We start from the raw sequence: 19,446 nt of genomic DNA on the forward strand, positions 1-19,446 counted from the left end.
TGGAAGAGCATAGAAAAGATCCAGAAAATGTAACTGATGCAGAGGAAGTTAAATTGGATCCATTTTTTTCAGAGGAGAGACATACAGATGGAGAAAACTGAACTGATTGACAAAAATCCTTCAATCCACTGAACCTTGTGTTCAGGATCATCTGATTTCCATGTGTAAGGGGTTCCAATAAGCTACATAACCACTAAGTTGTCCAGGGGTCAGGCTAATAGTATCTAGATACAACTCATATATCCATCATCTAGTGTCACACAAAGCAATTAGCAGTGAAGTAGTATCTTGTATCATCCTTCTATGAAAGTAAGCCCATGTGGTTTTTTTACCATTCAATAAATCCTGTAATTAAATCAACTGAATATGAAGCCTTGAAGTTTCTTGAACTCCAAATCCTAATGATTATATTAGTCCTTGAAATTTGAGAGAGAAAAAAATACTTATAAGCTGTAGAGGAGGTGGGGGAGGGGAGGTGGGAAAGCAAGGCAAGAAAAGCCTGAGCACCTGGCACCTTTGAAGGAAGAGATTTCTTGAGAGTTACAAAGAAGTGAATTCCAAATATGAAGAATTATCCATTCACATGCATGGAAGTAGGAGATGGCATGCTGAGTACAGGCCACCATAGTCTAATTTGATTAAAATAATTCTATGAAAGGGAACAATGCAAAATAATATTGCAAAGGTGGGATCAAGTCAAAAATCCTTAAAAACAGAGGAATTTGTATTTTCTCCCTAGAGACAATAAAAAATTATTAAAAATTCCTAATGTAAGAGTTTTTGCTCATACCTCAAAAAATGACTTTTTGAGTAATACTTTTTCTTTTCATATCATATTTCCAAAGGAAGATCAATTTTTCTTTAGATTTTTGCAAGGCAAATGGGGTTAAGTGGCTTGCCCAAGGCCACACAGAAAGGTAATTATTAAGTGTCTGAGGCTGGACTTGAACTCAGGTACTCCTGATTCCAGAGCCGGTGCTCTATCCACTTGTGCCACCTAGCCACCCCGGAAGATCAATTTTCAGTGGCTATGTGAATGATGAACTGGAAAAATGAGATTAGAAGCCAGTAGACACATTAAGAGGGGATTCTATAAAATGATCTATGAGAGACAATCACTATGTTAATATATGTATGTATATATGCACACACATACAAATTAGAGACAATTACTAGGAGAGATGTGATTAAAGCCTGAATTTGTAATTTCCCTCCCTAAATCTATTCCTCCTTTTAACATCTCTATTTCTGTCTATGGCACCACTAACTTACATGCCATCCAGGCTTGAAACCTTTAAGTCATTTTTGTCTCTTTACTCTCTTCCTTGAAGATGTCACCCCTCCTGCTCAAAAAGTGCCTCCTATTGTTTCTAGGAAAAAATATAAATTCCTCCACCTATCTTTTAAGATCATTTACAATGTGCTTACTCCTCTTCAACTATTTCTACAGCATTTTATCTGGAATTTTCCCATGTCTAGTATTATAAACAAATTATATTTATAAAGAAGAATGTAAGTCCCTTAAGGTTAAAGAAGTAAAGAATATATATATATATACATATATTATATATTTTAATCTGTACCCTCAGCTCCTTCTATGATTCTTGGCACAGAATAGGTATTTATTGAATAAATGAATGAGAGTTCAGTTTTGGACATTTCGTAAAAGTAAAGTGGAAAGAGAAGAGGAACAGCTGACGATGAGGGGAAAAAAATCATCAGTGGAGCATTTCCTTAGAGGAGACCGGTGACAGTAATAGGGAGATGCTTATATTCTAAAAGAGAAAAAAGTGTATGTAAATATGCCCCTAATACAAAAGAACATTAGAGGGAAAAGCAGCAGCAGTTGGGTGAGGGAGGGTTTCCAATCCATCTAGACATTAAGATCCTAGAAGAAAAAAATACTCCCCTATAACAAATTATAAAAGGAAATGCTCCCCAAAAAACACTTAATGCCAACCAATATTATACTTCCTAGTTCCTTTGGCAACCTGAAAGATGTTTAATTTTTTTCACATTAATATATTTGTCTTGTTGTAAAAGTAAACATAATCACACACACACACACACACACACACACACACACACACACACACACACACACAAAGAAAAAGAAACCTCAAAAAAATAAAGTGAGAGAAAAAAAGTGTGTGCTTCAGACTGTATTCAGATACTATCAACTCAATCTTTGGACATAGCATTTTTAAAGTCCATCAGAGAAATTGCTGTAATATTTTTTCCCTACATTTGCTATTATTCTCTGTATTTTCCTCCATCCTATTCCTTCCCACTCTCATTTATTCTATTCTCTCTCTCTCTCTCTCTCTCTCTCTCTCTCTCTCTCTCTCTCTCTCTCTCTCTCTCTCTTCTTTTACCCTGTCCCTGCTCAGAAGTGTGTTGTATCTGACTATCCTCTCCCATGATCTTCCTTTTCTTCTATCACCTACACCCCCTCCCCCCTTTCCCCTTTCTCCTATCCCTTTCCCATTTTCTTCTAGGGTAAGATAGATTTCTATACTCAATTGAGTGTGTGTGTGTTCTTTCCTCTCTGAGTCACTTCCAATGCATTTGAAGGCTCATTCATTCCTCCCCACCTTCCCCCCTTTCATTCCATTGCAAAAGTTTTTCTTGCTTTTATATGAAATAACTTAGCCCATTCCAACTCTCCTTTATTTTTCTTCTACTTCATTCCTTTCTTGCCTATTAACTCCATCTTTATAAAATATTATACATTCATATTCAGCTTTTTGCTGTGCCTTGTCTATAGATGCTCCTTCTAACTGCCCTAATAAATGAGAAGGTTCATAAGGGTTATCAGTATCATCTTCCAATGGAAGAATACCAGCAGGTCATCATCATTAAATCCCTCCTAATTTGCCCTTCCTGTCCACCCTCTCTATACTTCACTTGAGTAGTACAATTGAAGATAAAACTTTCTGTTCAGCTCTGGTCATTTCAACAGGAAAGTTTGAAAGTCCCCTGTTTCATTGAATGTCCAATTTTTCCCTGAAAGAGTGCTCATTTTTGCTGGGTAGTTGATTCTCAGTTGTAACCCAAACTATCTTGCTTTCCAGAATATCATATTCCAAGCCCCGTGAGTCCTTAATGTAAAAGCTGCTAAATCAGTAATCCTGACTGAAGCTTTTCACAATATTTGAATTGTTTCTGACTGCTTATAAAATTTTCTCCTTGACTTGGGAGATTTGGAATTTGGCTATAATATTCCTGGAAGTTTGTTTATTTTGGGATCTCTGTTGCAAGGTGATTGGTAGATTCCCTCAATTTCTCTTTCATACTCTGGTTCTAGGATATCAGGGCAATTTTCCTGGAGAATTTCTTGAGAAATGAAGTTTAGGCTCTCTTGCTGGCATGATTTTCAGGAAGAACAATAATTTTAAAATTATCTCTCCTGAATCTGTTTTCTAGGTCAGTTGTTTTTCCAATGAGATATGTCACATCTTCTTCTAGTTTTTCATTCTTTTGGGTTTTTTTAAATTGTTTCTTGATTTTTCACAAAGTCATTGGCTGGGAGGTGGAGCCAAGATGGTGACAAGAACAGATCGTGTCTTAGGCGCTCTCTCATTAAATTTGTAAGCTAAGGACTCTAACTAAATTTTCGAGAGACAGAACTAACAGAGGGACCCGATGAGGCAGTTCACCTACTCAAGGTAGGGGCGGCCTGCCAGAGGAGAGGCCCACCAGAGCAAAAGAACTTCAGCTTCCTGGAGGCAGCCCCAGGGCGCTGGGAGCCACAGCTCACAGCAGCTGGGGAGTTTCCTGAGCTACATGCCAGGGAGCACCAGGCAAAAATTGGGGGAACAGCGGGGACCTCTGCCAGAGCAAGCACAAGAAGCCCAGCCCTCAGGGCACACAGAGAGCAGCATGTCCAGCGCAGCCAAGTTCCAGGAAACAGAAGCAGGCAGAACAGGTAAGCAGGATCCCCCAGGGCATGAGCCCATTGAACCTAGGGGAGTGAAGAGAGAGCGACTGCCCAGCTCTGCTCCTGGAACAGGACTCTGGGACTCTGACCACATTCAGATCCTGATCACAGCCTAGCCCCCCCCCCCCAATAGAACAGCAGGGGTCCCCTCCACTTCAGCGCTTGGGGGGGGTGCATATGGTCATTCACAGACCAGGAGAAAGGACAGAGCCTCACACACTGAGACCTTTGTGGGAGTGTCCCAAAAGCTCAGAAAGCACCCTAAAAACAGGATTAGGCTTGGAAAATGAGCAAGGAGAGAAAAAAAGAGGAACACCATTGAGAAATATTTTACATATGAGCCCAAGAAGGATCAAAATACTCAGTCTGAAGATGAGGAAGCACAAGCTCCTGCATCTAAAGACTCCAAGAAAAACAGAAATTGGGCTCAGGCTATGACAGATATTTAAAAAGACTTTGAAAAGCAAATGAGGGAGTTAGAAGAAAAACTGGGAAAAAGAAAGGAGAGAGATGCAGGAAAAATATGAAAATGAAGTCAGCAGCCTAGTCAAGGAAATCCAAAAAAATGCTGAAGAAAATACCATGCTAAAAACCAGCTTAGGTCAAATGGATAAAACAGTTCAAAAAGTTATTGAGGAGAAGAATGCTTTAAAAAGCAAAATTGGCCAGATGGAAAAAGAGATAAGAAAACTCTCTGAGGAGAACAAATCCTTTAGACAAAGAATAGAACTCAGGGAGATTGATGAATTTATGAGAAACCAGGATTCAATACTTCGAAACCAAAAAAAAAAAATAAAAAATTAGAAGAAAATGTGAAGCATCTCATTGAAAAAACAACTGATATGGAAAACAGACTTAGGAAAGATAATTTAAAAATTATTGGAATAGTTGAAAGTCATGATCAGGAAAAGATCCTTGACATCATTTTCAAAGAATTACTACAGGAAAATTGCCCTGATATTCTAGAAGCAGAGGGCAAAATAGAAATGGAGAGAATCCACCGATTACCCCAAGAAAGAGATGCCAAAAAACCAACCACTAGGAATATTATAGCCAAATTCCAGAACTCCCAAGTCAAAGAGAAAATATTACAAGCAGCCAGAAGGACACAGTTCAAATATCGTGGAGCTGCAGTCAGGATCACACAGGACTTAGCAGCAACTACATTGGAAGCTCGTAGGGCTTGGAATATAATATACCAGCAGGCAAAAAAGCTTAGAATGCAGCCAAGAATCAACTACCCAGCAAGGCTGAATGTCCTCTTCCAGGGAAAAAGATGGACTTTCAATGAACATGGGGAATTTCAAATGTTCCTGTTGGAATGGCCAGAGCTGAACAGAAGGTTTGATCTTCAGATACAGGACTCAGGTGAAGCATGGAGATTGGAGGAGAGGGGGAAAATATAAGAGACTTGATGATGAACTGCATGTATTCCTGCATAGAAAAATGACACTGATAATACTCATATGAACCTTCTCAGTTAATAGAGCAGGTAGAGGGAGCTTTTATAGTTGAAGCACAGGAGAAAGATGAATTTGAAGATAAAATATGGTGTAAAAATGGAGTCAATAGAAAAAAAGGGAAATGTAATGGGAGAAAGAAAAAGGAGAGGGGGAATAGGCCAAGATATTTCATATAATAAGATTTTTCTTTATTACAATGAGCTATTGCAATGATATGGAAGGGGGGAAGGCAAGGGGGAACAAGGGAATCTTCGCCCTTATCAGAGGTGGCTAGGAGAGGAAACAGCATATATACTCAATGGGGTATAGGCATCTGGAGTAAGAAGGAGGGGGGGGACAGGGGGAAGGGGGGTAGTGTGAGTGATGGAGGAGAGGATGGGCGGGAGAGTAGTCAAATATAACACATTTTATTTTTTACTTCTTGAAAGGGGCTGGGATTGGATGGCCTGTCTGGGACCATAGGGCCAAGTGGATGCTGGGCCTAAGGGGTGGTATGGGAGCTCAGGGCCTCTTGGCCCCAGAGCTGGGGATCTGTCTGCTGCGCCCCTCAGCTACCTACAGCAGAGTCAGAGTAAAAGGAGAGAGAAAATATAGTACATGATAGTGGAGAAATGCGAAAGGAGGGAGTTGCGATCAGCAATGGCAACAGTGGAAAAATATGTAAGAAACTTTTGTGATGGACTTAACATAAAGAATGTGATTCACCTGCAACAGAGTTGTTCGTGCTGGAACAAAGACTCAAGCACATTTTTTATTATTATTATTTTGGGGGGTGCAGGGCAAATGGGGCTGGGTGGCCTGCCTGGGGCCACATAGCAGGGTGATTTTTGGGTGTCTGAGTCTAGATTTTGACCCAGGTGCTCCTAGCTGAAGGGCCAGTGCTCTGTCCACCACCCAGTTCCCTTACTATTATTACTATTTTTATTTTATTTTGGGTCTTTTTTTTTCTTTTTTTTTTTGGTTTTTGCAGGGCAGTGGGGTTGGGGTGGCTTGCATGTCACATGGCTGGGTGATTGTTGGGTGTACAGGGCCGGATGTGGGCTCAGGTGCTCATGGCTCCAGGGCTAGTGCTCCATCTATTGTGCCACCTGGCCATACCTACACTTATTACTATTTTTTTATTTTAATTTTTTTTCTCTCCCCTTTACTTCATCCCTCAAGCGAGTCTATATTTATGGGGGGGGGGGGGTTATTTCGTTTACTCTTAAACAAGAATATTTTATTAATGTATTAAAAAAAACATTATTTGTACAAAGTCGTCAGCTTCCCCTAGTTCCATTCTATATTTGAAGGAATTATTTTCTTCAGAGAGTTCTTGTATCTCTTTTTCCATTTGATCAATTCTGCTTTTTAAGGCTTTCTTCTCCTCATTAACCTTGTGGACTGCTTTTTCCATTTGACCTTAACTGATTTTTAATTTTTTTATTTAATATTTATTCTCATTTTGTAGAAATAATGGGTTTTTAATACATTAATAAAATATTCGTGTTTAAGAGTAAACGAAATATCCCTCCCCCCATAAATATAGACTCGCTTGAGCGATGAAGTAAAGAGGAGAGAAATAGGGCCAGGTGGATACTGGGCCTAAGGGATGGTATGGGGGCTCAGGGCCTCTTGGCCCCAGAGCCGGGGATCTGTCTGCTGCGCCACTCAGCTGCCCTACAGCAGAGTCAGAGTGAAAGGAGAGAGAAAATATAGTACATGGTAGTGGAGAAATACGAAAGGAGGGAGTTGCGATCAGCAATGGCAACAGTTAACTGATTTTTAAGATGTTATTTTCCTGAGTATTTTTTTATATCTTCTTCACCAAGTTGCTGGCTTGATTGTCATGATTTTCCTATATTGCTCTCATTTCTCTTTCCAATTTTTCCTCTACTTCCCTTACTTGATTTTCAAAATCTTTTTTGAACTCTTCCATAGCCTAAGACCAATTCATATTTTTCTTAAAGGTTTTGGAGACATAAGCTTTGACTTTATCATCTTCTGAGGTATATTTTGATCATCCATGGGATCAAAGTAATTGTATGATCAGATTTTTTTTTCTGTTGTTTGCTCAATTCCTCAGTCTTTGACTTAATTTTTAATTCTTTGCTTCCAGGGTGGAGGATGCACTTTCTCAAATTTTTGAGGGTTTTTGCAGGTGTTTTCAGAGAAATTGCTATAATATTTTTCCAGAGGCTCTGACTGCTCTCCTAGCCTTTTCTCTGGTCTGTGGATGACCACAAATATTCCCCTCTGCCCTAGACCTGTGAAGAGGAGTCCTGTTCAACTATGGCAGTAAAGCTCCCCTATCTGAAACTGGGATCTGAGAAAGGGCAAAGCAACAGAGTTTTGCCTCAGAGATAACAGAGAAACCTCTATAGTCTTCCCTAACCCCCTTACCATCCATGGGTTGAGCTCTCTCGAAGCAGCTGCCCAGTGTCTCTCTGCTGTGTAGCTCCCCAATCCTGCTTCTGGTTCCCTGGGCCAGGACTGTGCTGAGGCCTGCACTGGACTGGGTTCCATGCTCATTGTGATCCCTGGGCTGAGAGGTCTGGAAATCATCCCTGCTGCCACAGACCCAAGCACTCCCAGGGACCCAGGCACCCCACAGAAATGTTCTTGGATGGCTAGAGTCATTCATGGTTGCCCAGGTTGTGCTGTGGCCCTTTCCAACCCCTTTTTCAACCCCAGTATAGCAGACCTTTTCTGCAGATCTTCCAAGGTGTTTTGGGCCAGAAAAATTGCTTTACTCAGTCTTTCCATGGGTTCTACCACTCTAGAATTTGGTTATACTCATTACTTAAAGACATTTGAAGGATCTGGGGGAGAGCTGCCTGCATTACTTACCATCATTTTGCCATCTTGGCTCCACCCCCCTGCGAAGTGTTTATTGCTAAAACTTTTGTCTTGGGAATAAAAAGTACTCAGGAGGAAAGAAAGATACCAATATAGATATATTTTTAAAAATTCCTCCCATATCTTAGAGGAGTCAGAATTCCATTATAGATATGTCTTAGAGACAGCTAAAGTTTGTGAGCTAGAAAACTCCAAAAAGAGTAGAGCCAGAGTCACAAATTGGTCACTGACTGAGTTTGACTGTGGAAGAGTGGTGAGCAATTTAATGAAGCTTTCACTATGATACCTATGACTTCCCAGGGGGAATATTCTATAAGAACATTGGGAGAGAATAGAACCTGTAACTAAAAGTCTGGGTTATTTAATTTAAAACAAATTGAATGAAGATCCTATCCTATCCTGAACTGAAAGTATGATACTGTAGTATTCATAGACCTTTACGGACTTAAATAATTAAATAAGTTGTCAGTAAAAGTTCAAAGATGACTAATGTCTTGCACAATTAAATAACTACAGGTCTAACAATATGTTAAAACACTAGGGTTGTGGTAGCTAGGTAGTGCAGTAGACAGAACAACGGTCCTGGAGTCAGGAGTACCTGAGTTCAAATCCGGCCTCAGACACTTAATAATTACCTGGCTGTGTGGCCTTGGGCAAGCCACTTAACCCCATTTGCCTTGCAAAAACTTAAAAAAAAAACAAACACTAGGGTTGTTAGCCTGGTGTCCATAGAAAATTTCAGGGGGTCCATAAAACTGGATGGGAAAAAAATGCATTTTTTTACTAACCTCTAACTCAAATTCAGCATATCCTTCAATTATGAATTTAAAAAAAAATTATTCTAAGGAAAAAAATCCATCAGTTTCACCAAAGGATCTGACACCATAAAAATGGTTAAGAACTCCCACTATAGTAGAAAAAGTACTGCATTTAGAATCTAAGGAGTTGGATTTGAATTTCAGCTACCCTGTTACTATCTGTGTGACCAGGGACAAGTCCCTTAATCTCTGTTTTAGGCCTTTCACAGGTAAAATGAGTGAGTAAGATTAGGTGACCTCTAAGGACACTTCCATATCTACATCTCTGGCCCAAATGTTATTTCATTTCTGGACTTCAAATCTGGACAAATAGATATAGTTCCCATTCATTTCCAAGGCGGGGGGGGGGGGCTGAATTTTTTTTCTTTGAATATTAAAAAGGGAAAAGATATACCATTTCCCAGATAGATTGCTCACAGTGATGCCTAGAGACCACGAGAGAACTGTGATGAGCCTTTGAGGTTTCTTCCCAAATGAGTTTAATTTTTTGCATTTGACAACTCAATGGTTGAGCCGTTTGTCTTGAGGAATAAATTAAGAATTATTACCTAAGGGCAGCTAGGTGGGGCAATGGATAGAGCACCTGCCCTGGAGTTCAAATCCTGCCTCAAATACTTAATAATTACCTAGCTGTATGACCCTGGATAAGTCACTCAACCCCATTGCCTTGCAAAAACCAAAAATAGTGTTAAAAATAAAAAAAAATATTACCTAGTTAAATGTCTGACATTTATCTATCTACAATAAAGACTGATTTCTGGTGAACTTCCTTTTGAATTAAACATGCCATTTATATAGGAAAAGGATGGAGAAGTTATAATCAGCAGAGTGTTTTAAAATGGATGCGAAATGAATTTGAAGGAATTAGATGTAGAAATTAGTACATTTACAAGATCCATTTAGTCTTTTGCCAGGAAGATCTAGTTACAGTTCTCTTATCAGATTTTAAGATTTTAAGGCAGACAAATGCCTCTTCTCAAATTAACTAATTTAGAAGGCTATTCAGCATTTGAAAAACTACAAAAATGACTCAGCAATTCCCTTATCTAAGAAATGGAAAGCCACTTAATAACTATATTTAGTATGCTAGTCTTCAGGATTCATTCCTTTCTGAAACTGGGCTGATACAGTAGGGAGGAAAATGAGATAACCATATGAATAGGCAGAAAAATCCCTTCTGACATTTCTTCCCTGAAGTAACCTTTTGCTCCTTTTGAAGTATTCAACATTCCCACAGCCTGAATCCCAACCTCAAACCTAGAAGAACAGAGCAAATTGACTGAAGCTTTATAGAAAAATCTAGCAATCTTGACACATGGAAAATCCTTTGAAAATATTTTTCCCTTCTCAGTCATTCACTTATTATTTGGCTCCTTCCTAAAATGAATAGATTAAAAAAAATTCATTTAAGTACTTATTCAGTGTGTTCCAGTACAGTTTTCAGTACCTAGGAAAAAAATACAAAAAGTGTGATATTCACTGTTCTGGGAGAATTTATAAACACACACACACACACACACACACACACACACACACACGGCCAGGAAAGTAAATTTTCCTCTAAAGAATCAAAGGAATAGTGAATTGATCCATGGTTTAATCTATTAACATCACTGTTTAAAAACCAATAATACTATTACTCAGGTTACTGTGTTTAAAATAATAGGTAGAAAGAGAGAGGTTGTCTTTAGTTCAGGTGTCAAATTGGACTAAGTGGATGACTATAAGAATGTAAAAGATGGTCTAAAGCACAGGTGCCATGATGATCCAGCAACGTTCCCTATCAAACCAAAAAAAAATGTAATTGGCAAATATTTGACAAAATATATAAAAATATAATAGAACGTAGATGTTAATTTGTGACTTGACTGAAGTTTTGGGGCAATTTGATACCACTGGTCTAACAGTCTGGGGCTGGTTAGACAGTAGGTTAGGAAAGTTTTCACTTATTCATTCCTTATTCAGAGATAACAGCCACAGGGAAAGGTATTCTAAAGCAGATATGATCCAATCTGGGGGCACCATCTCTGAGGGTATAGTGTTAAGAGTGATAGTTAAGATAGGAATCAGGGCAGCAGTGACAGGTCAGATGGCAAGATGGACTGGGCAGGTGGCCAAACAGGATGCATGGCATATTAAATAGGAAGACAAAAATACACCTTAGGTTGGTTAATGAATGGCATAAGTGGTAAAAAATGAGATTCTTTTCTGAGTGTGCCCCTTGAGGAACCAAACTACAACACACACATACACACACACACACACACACACACACACACACACACAGCACAGCACAGCATATGCACATGATCACCAATAAAACCAATGAAACAACTGAAAAATGGTAAAGTCCTGCTATTGATTTTGAAAAATATTTCTGGTAACACACAGGTAAAACCAGAATTAGCAATAAGTAGGATTATATCTCTAAAAAGATGCAAGTAGATTTGCATGTATGGCAAGGGTGTCCTGGTAAATGTTTAACAAGTGGCTCTCTAAGGGTTAAAGGAAAGCACTCAGGATATACTAATAAATTTAATATGCATTATTTTCTGAGTCACTTTTCTTAGACAGTCATCAGAACAACCATATCAAGCCTTATTGATAGTATTTCCTGATTTCCTGGGTATAAACATTCACAATAAAAATTTAACAATCAGGTTAGAGCTGTCTCTAGAAAAGTCCTGTTTTCTATTCTTATTAGATCCTCATGGTAGCCTTTTGGATGAGGAAAATTCAGGCTAAAAAAAAAATCTTGTTATTTGCTTAAAATCACAAAGATATACAATGAGCTAAAAACTTGTCTTACAACTCCTAACCTCTCTCCCTAACTGAAATGATTCCATCTTTGCTTCACTGACTCTTCACAATGTGCCTGTTGGGTTTGTGTTCTCAGGACATTCATTTGGCAAGGAGATTATATGATTTGGCTGCTGAAACAAGCCCAGATGCCCACATACCGGTGTTCTTGGCACTCTTGAAATTAGAGATGATGCATTTGATCAAAGATTTCAGGTTTTACAAGGTAAGTTTGGTTTGAACTATTCTCACATACTTTTTAAGATCGGATGGAGTAGCTCAATTTGTGATAATCCTTTTAAGCAAACTGTTCAATTTACTTTATAAGTATAAATGTTAAATGTATATTTATAGTTATTGATATATACAATTGTATATTGATATATAAATGTGTTATATATATGCACTGTATATGTGTATATATGTGTGTGTATATTTATGCCTGTTCTGTGGTATTGATTTGATCAGCCACAGTCCGACACATTGTATTTTTGACTCCAACATAGTGATGACATTTTAGACCTCTTTGACAATGAAAGATAACAATAAACACACATACATGTATATAAATACATAACATATATACATAAATATAATGCACTAAAATATGTATATATATATATATACACACACACACATCTTACAAAAAAATTCTGTTTTAACTCATTTTTGAAATTTCAAAAAGGGAGTTGATTTATATATTTAACTAATATTACATTCTACATCAAAGAAATTGTTCTAGGTGCTAAGGGGGAGACCAGGTCCCAAGTAGGAAAAAGCAGTTGTGTATAAGCTAACATCTTGGGAAGGGGAGTAAGGCAATTACTCCTTAGAGTAACTTAGAGACTACTGCTACACTTCTCCAGTCTCCTACTAGACTGCATCCCTGTAGGGTTTGGATAAGAAAGAAGATTGTAGGAGAAGGTGAAAATGTAGGATTATGGACCAGTTGAAATTGAGGAGAAGGAGGAGGAGGAGGGGGAAGAAGGATGAGCCATGCCCTCTATCCCAGCAAAATTATACTTGAGGTGAAACTGTCCCTCACAGAACATCAACACCAGTCCCTTCCCTCTCTTCTCATCCCTTCCTCCCACTACCAACTAAATTTGCCTAGATACTGAGATTCCTAGTTTGTCTTCAGAGAAGATAAAGTTAGAGAACATATAGTCCCTGCCAGCAAGAAACTTACTTGGGTGATATGCAAATATCTCAAAGTACAATAAATCTCTTATAGGTAATATAAGCCAAGTGATATAAAAATAGAAATCAGCAATGAAGATAAATGATACAATATCTTCATGCTACAAAATGAAGAAATAAGTAGAAAATATATGACCAGAAGGGGAAAAAAATTAGCTTCTATGTATCAAAAGGGATCATCAATATAGAACCTATATATTACATTGATATTCAGGTAATATTGAGAGAGCTAGAGGATGTTCTCCAACAGTTTGGGTAGATCACTAGAAGAAAACTAAGAGAGGTGTGAACTAGAGTTGCACAGGATGGATATGCAAGAAACAAGTTTGTAATCTCCAGCATGAGTGAGAATACCCATATCAGTGACATCATAGAGCTATTCAAGAAAGGTTCACAATATCAAAGGCATTACAAAATTAGATCTTGGAAGGCCCCAGTTCTGTGGCCTAGCAGACCTATCTATGGGAAAGAATGTTCAGAATTTTCAGTGGTCCTAAAATGAGTTTCAATAAGCTCTGGGTTGTGTAGACTCTGATTGAGAAGGAAATCTTATTCTTAAACTTTGTTAAACCTCACTCAATTTTCCATTCTAATGTCTCCTTGTAATGATCACAATGGGTCTTTAAAGGCTATTCCAGGGAAGTGCAAGGCTTTTTTTTTAATGCTTATAGTATTGTTCTAATGACAGATTGTGTGCTTATCATGTTTGGAGACAGAATTCAATTCAGTTTCCCAAAAGTTGATTGATCAATACCATGTACAAGGCATTATACTAGGCACTTGAAAGGTTAAAAGTTTTCTCAATATATATTTGGAGGCCTAGTCTATATAAGGAATAATTGCTGTCCTTCTGAAACTTATAGTCTAGAATTAAATTCAATAATGATTTATTAAATGGTTTCAGATACTTGTATCCTCAGCACTGAAGCTACAAAGACAAAGTAAACACTTCCTGTCCTCAAGGTGTGTTTATTCTAGATTGAAAACAACATATACACATAAAAGTAAATAGGGATAGTAAATAGGGATAGGGATTTGATGTGTATGCATCACTATAATTCAAAATAATAATATGATAAAGGCAATCCAGAGTCACAGAACAAAGTGCTACATAACATCCAAAAGAGAAAAGATCATTGTAGACTAAAGAAATCAGAGAATGGTTCATATTCATACTGATGGATGGGCATTTGAATTAGGTGAGAATTCAAGCAGGAAAACTAGATGGCATAAGGGACAGAGTGTTAGACTTGGAATTAGAAAAACTCATCTTTCTGAGTTCAAATCTGACCTCAGGCACTTTATTGGTTGTGTTACCCTGGACAAGTCACTTAACCATATTTGCCTCCTTTTCCTCATTTGTAAATTGAATTGGAGAAGGAAATGGAAACTGATCTAATATCGTTGAAAATTACTGAACAGCAACAAAGAATTCAATAACCAAATAGTGGGAAGAAAAATATTCTAGGAAAAAACATTGACAAAGATACAAAGTCAGGATATGCTCAGGGGGCAGAATAATCCAATTGGGTTGAAGACCACAGGGTGGAAAAATATTATGAGATGAGATTAAAAGGGAAGGCAATGAAATGATGAATAATTTAGAATCTCAATGTCTATATTGCTAAGCTAACTTTTTTTCCCTCCTCAACAGTATAATATGAAATGGAGATGGCTGAAGTTGGAGAACACCCTCGGACCCAACTGGGATTTATTTTTCATTGGTCTCATTATTGTTTTGCTGATAATATTGCTCAGAAACTGGCTAGAGTAAGATAGCAATCAAATGAAAATCTCCTAGTAGAGTCCACTCATTTCTGGACTTACTTGCTTAGACTCAACCAGTGAAAAACACCAATCACGTAAAAGCCTGCTAATGGATTCCATTCATTTCTGGGAATCTTCTAATAAAAAAAAAATTTCCCACTTAAATATGTGTTTGTTAATAAATCCAGTGTAGGCATGCTCAAACAACAAATTCAGTTTCATTGTAAAAGAAGGTTGACAAAATCTGGTAACCATTTTAGAAGACAACACCTGCAACAATGGAGCATATATTGAGACAGATTCAGAAGACTTCAGTTCTGCTCCAGTTTTTGCCATTCTGTAATTCTCATGTTTCTCATCTGTAAAATCAGGACAACCACCCAACCTGCTTCACAAAATTACTATGAGGATAAAGTGAGAAAATAGCTGTATTTGCTTTTTAAACAATGTAAATGTAAGATTTGTTTTTACTAATGTTATTAATACAGCTCTGTAGAAGGTCCTCCTAAACCCCAAATACTCATTGCTTTTCCTTTGGATTTTCCTTTAGACACCAAGGCAAGCAGGAGAGGGGTGCTTCTAAATGATTTGCTAATGAAATGTACAGAGAGGACCATGAAAGTTAGCATATCTATTAAAATAGAGAAGGCAAGCCCTTTGTACTTCACTATCTGTAATGCCCTCTCAGTGAGGGAATTTGTAGTTTTGTGGGTTCTGGGAAAGTCTTCAAGTTTGCAACAGGAGCATTTATTCAATAGATGATCATTCTTTCTATTTAACTTCTACCACCTTTCTTCCTCTTGGAGAAGACAGCAGAGAAAGAGATAGGACAGCAGATAAATGTATAATGAAAATCACTGAGTACTCAGTTGGTGGGAGGGTAATGTGGTAAGCTACAGGAAATTTTCCCTGAAGCTTTTATCTTTGAGAACAAAATGTTTGGAGGTTGATCCTGTAGTAACATGTTCATTGGGTATTACTGTGGGAAAAACAGGTACAACTAACTGGATGGACTTTTAAAACCCTCCACAGGAGAAATTCCATTGATCTGGAATTCTAATGCTGCAATTCAATTTTATCAATAAATGTCCTTTGATTTTATAGGTGAATGATATTTTTGTGTTATGTGAAGTTGTGGTCAATATTCATATCCCTAAATTAGTTAGAAATATGGGAAGACATTAAAAGGGAAAAAAAATTTAGGAAGACTTAGCAGGTCCTGGTCATTCTCAAAGGTAGTAGTAGTGTGCTTGGCAGTGTGTGAGATTGAAAGTTTTTGTCTAAAAAGAACTAGTTAATCTCTTTTGCTTCCTCCCCTCCATCCCAGACCCCATTCCAGTCCACTGTTGTTGGCAGAATTTTTTGTTTCTAGATCCTCCCTTTAGGGCGTGGACTCTTCTCTTTAGTCAATGCTTTACCCCACCCCCAGAAGAAGGGATTTTCTGTTAAACCTAAACTGAGAGATAGATAAGTGTCTGAGGTATCACTTCTAATATCAATCTAATATTATCTACTGGGCTCATGTATAAGCTAATCAGATTCACTTGTTCTCTGCTTTGGGGAAGCTATAAATATATGTATTAATATCTTTTCTGTCTATTCCAAGGCTACAATTCCTATCCACTACCACTTCTCCCATCTCTCTCTCTCTCTCTCTCTCTCTCTCTCTCTCTCTCTCTCGTTCTGTGTGTGTGTGTGTGTGTGTGTGTGTGTGAGAGAGAGAGAGAGAGACAAGAGCAATGCATAAACTTAGAAGAAGACAGCAATGTCAAAATAGCTACAAATAAAATCTTAAAGATTTTTGAGACAGATTCAGGCAAGCAAGAATTCCTGTTAGGAGGTCAGGGGGAAGAGAATGAGTAGTGTAAGAAAATTAATTATAAAAAGAGAAATAACAATTTTGTAAAAGGAGTAACCAAAAATTACTGAAGAAAATAACATCTTAATAAATAGAATTGACCTAATGGTAAAAGAGCCACAAAAATTCCCTAAGAAAATAAATTTAAAGGCAGAATTGGCCAAATTGGGAAGGTACAAAATTTCAATGAAGAAAATAATCTCTTAAAAATTAGAATTGGGCAAGTGGAAGCTGCTGACTTCAGGAGGTGTTAAGAAATGATAAAATCAGGGGCGGCTAGGTGACGCAGTGAATAGAGCACCAGCCTTGGAGTCAGGAGTACCTGGGTTCAAATCTGTCCTCAGACACTTAATAATTACCTAGCCGTGTGGCCTTGGGCAAACCACTTAACTCCATTGCCTTGCAAAAAAAAATGATAAAATCAAAAAGAATGAAAAAATTAAAGAAAATGTGAACTATCTCTTTGGAAAAGCAATTAGCCTGGAAAGTAAATTGAGGACAGAGAATTTAAGAATTATTAGACTTCCTGAAAACCAAGATAAAAAAAAAGCTTCATCACATTTCAAGAAATTTTCGAAGAAAAGAAGAAATGTGGTAGATAAACTAGAAATTGAAAGAATCCAATAATCACCTCCAAAAAGAGATCCCCAAATGATGATTATATTATACCAGGAATATTATAACCAAATTCAAGAGCTCCCAGGTCAAGGAGCAACCAGAAAGAATACAAATATCATGGAGTCATGGTCAAAATTACACAAGATTTAGCAGCTTCCATGTTAAAGTATTGGAGGACTTGAATACACTTCAAAGTTTGAAGCTAGGATTACAACAAAACAGAGTATAATCCTTTTGGGGGGAAATGGATATTAAATTAGAGGACTTCCAAGTATTCCTTATAAAAAAAATCAGAGCTGAATAGAAAATTTGACTTGATACAAAAGACTCAAGAGAAAGATAATAAGTAAACATGAAAGAATAATCATAAGGAACTCAAATGAAGTTAAACTATTTTCCTTTGTGGGAAAATGATGCATGTAATTCGTAAAAAACGTTATCATCATTAGGGCATCTAGACAATAGTCATGCATGTGAGTAAATCATGTTGGAATAAACCATAAGAAAATGCAAGGGAGAGAAGGATGCATTGAGAGAAGGGAAAACAGAGAGGTAAAATGAAAGTAAAATGTAAAAGTACACATAAAATTACACAAGAAAAAGCTTTCCCAGAAGAGGGGAAAATGGGGGGGGGGTGATAGCAGGCAATGCCTCATCAAAACTGGTTCAAAAAGGGAAAAATATAAACATACATATGTATATATAGATGTATGTGAATATATATATGCATATCTAGATAGTTGGGAGAATAGGAGGAAACGAATAGATATGTCAAGGATAAGAAGCAGACTGAGGGAGGCAATGAACAAAAGCAAGACTTTTGTTGAGGGACAGGATAAAAAGGCTAAACAGGAAAATGGAATGGAGGGAAATGCACAATTATGATCTTCACTGTGAATGTGAATGGCACAGAATGGAAGAGAAAAACAACGAATTGGAAACAAGACTCCAACACTATATACAAAAGAAAAACTTGGGACAGAAAGACAGTAAGCATCTGGTATGATCTCAGAAAAGCAAAAGTAAAAGCAAAAATAGACTCAATTAAAAGAGGGGGAAACTACATTTTACTAAAAAGTACTATAGATGATAAAGTAATATGAAAAAAAAAGCAAGTTTCTCTGAAAGTCTCATTTCTCAAATATGTATATATAAAGGGGACTGAATCAAATTTATAAAATAAAAGCCACTCCCCAATTGATAAATAAAATATAAACAGGCAGTTTTCAAAAAAAAGAAATCAAAATATCTATGGTCATATTTTTTAAAAAGATCTAAATTACTATTTAGAAAAAAAGGTAAATTGAAACAAATCTGAGGTACCACCTCACACCTATCAGAAATGACAAATGCTAGAAGGTATAAAGAAAAATTAGGTACACTAATGAATAGTGAATTGATCCAACCATTTTGGAAAACAATCTAGAACTCTACAAAACTGTGAATACCCTTTGACTCAGCAATACCACTACTAGGTCTGTATGTCAACAGATCAAAGAAAAAAGGGGAAAAAAAGACATATATTCAAAATATTCCTAGCAGTTCTTTTTGTGGTGGCAAAGAATAAGAAATTGAAGTGATATCCAGCACCTTGGGAATGACTGAAGAAGTTGTGGCATATGATTATGATGGAAATACCATTGAGCTATAAGAAATGACAAGCAATGAGGTTGCAGAAAAAAATGGCAAGATCTCTATGAACTGAGGCAGGATGAAATGATAAGAACCAGGAAATCATTGTGCACATTGTTCACACAATCATTGTCTGACAATGATAATTCTCTGATCAGTATAGTGATACTAGACAATTCCAAAGCATTTATGATAAAAAAAAATTACTATCTGCCACCAGAAAGAAAACTGCTAAACTCTGAGTGTAGATTCACTTTTTTATTTTGCTTTTTTTGTGATATGACTAACAAGGAAATATGCTTCGCATGATGTCATATGTATAATTGATATATCGTTTGCTTTCCCAGTGGGTGGGAGAGGGGTGAGAGGAAAGGAGAGAATCTGGAACTCAATTTACAAAGAAAAAAATTTTAATAGAGTAACAAATAAATAATGCTTTAAAAAAGGCTCAGAAAGTTTTTATCACCAAAGTTTTTGTCATAAATGAATGTGGTTTTATCTAAAGAAATTTTG

The 19,446-nt window shown here is 37.2% G+C and overlaps 1 protein-coding gene across 8 annotated transcripts in view; it reads left to right on the top strand.

Moving 5' to 3' along the window:
* The window catches only part of SEL1L2 (SEL1L2 adaptor subunit of SYVN1 ubiquitin ligase), a 172,188-nt gene extending 156,324 nt beyond the window's left edge, over positions 1-15,864 (top strand). For 3 of the 8 annotated variants that reach the window (XM_074225838.1, XM_074225885.1, XM_074225832.1), the window contains 2 exons: positions 11,956-12,084; positions 14,713-15,862. In XM_074225838.1, coding sequence (XP_074081939.1) covers positions 11,956-12,084; positions 14,713-14,832 — 249 coding nt within the window. In that variant the 3' untranslated portion in view covers positions 14,833-15,862. Of the gene's footprint in view, positions 1-11,955; positions 12,085-14,712 lie in introns of all 8 variants that reach the window. The other 5 variants (XM_074225848.1, XM_074225853.1, XM_074225867.1 and 2 more) reach the window with 2 other exon arrangements.
* The last annotated feature ends 3,582 nt before the right edge of the window (positions 15,865-19,446 follow it).

The sequence above is a fragment of the Macrotis lagotis genome, chromosome 1 (genome assembly GCF_037893015.1).
Source record: "Macrotis lagotis isolate mMagLag1 chromosome 1, bilby.v1.9.chrom.fasta, whole genome shotgun sequence".
NCBI classification, from domain to species: Eukaryota; Metazoa; Chordata; class Mammalia; order Peramelemorphia; family Peramelidae; genus Macrotis; species Macrotis lagotis.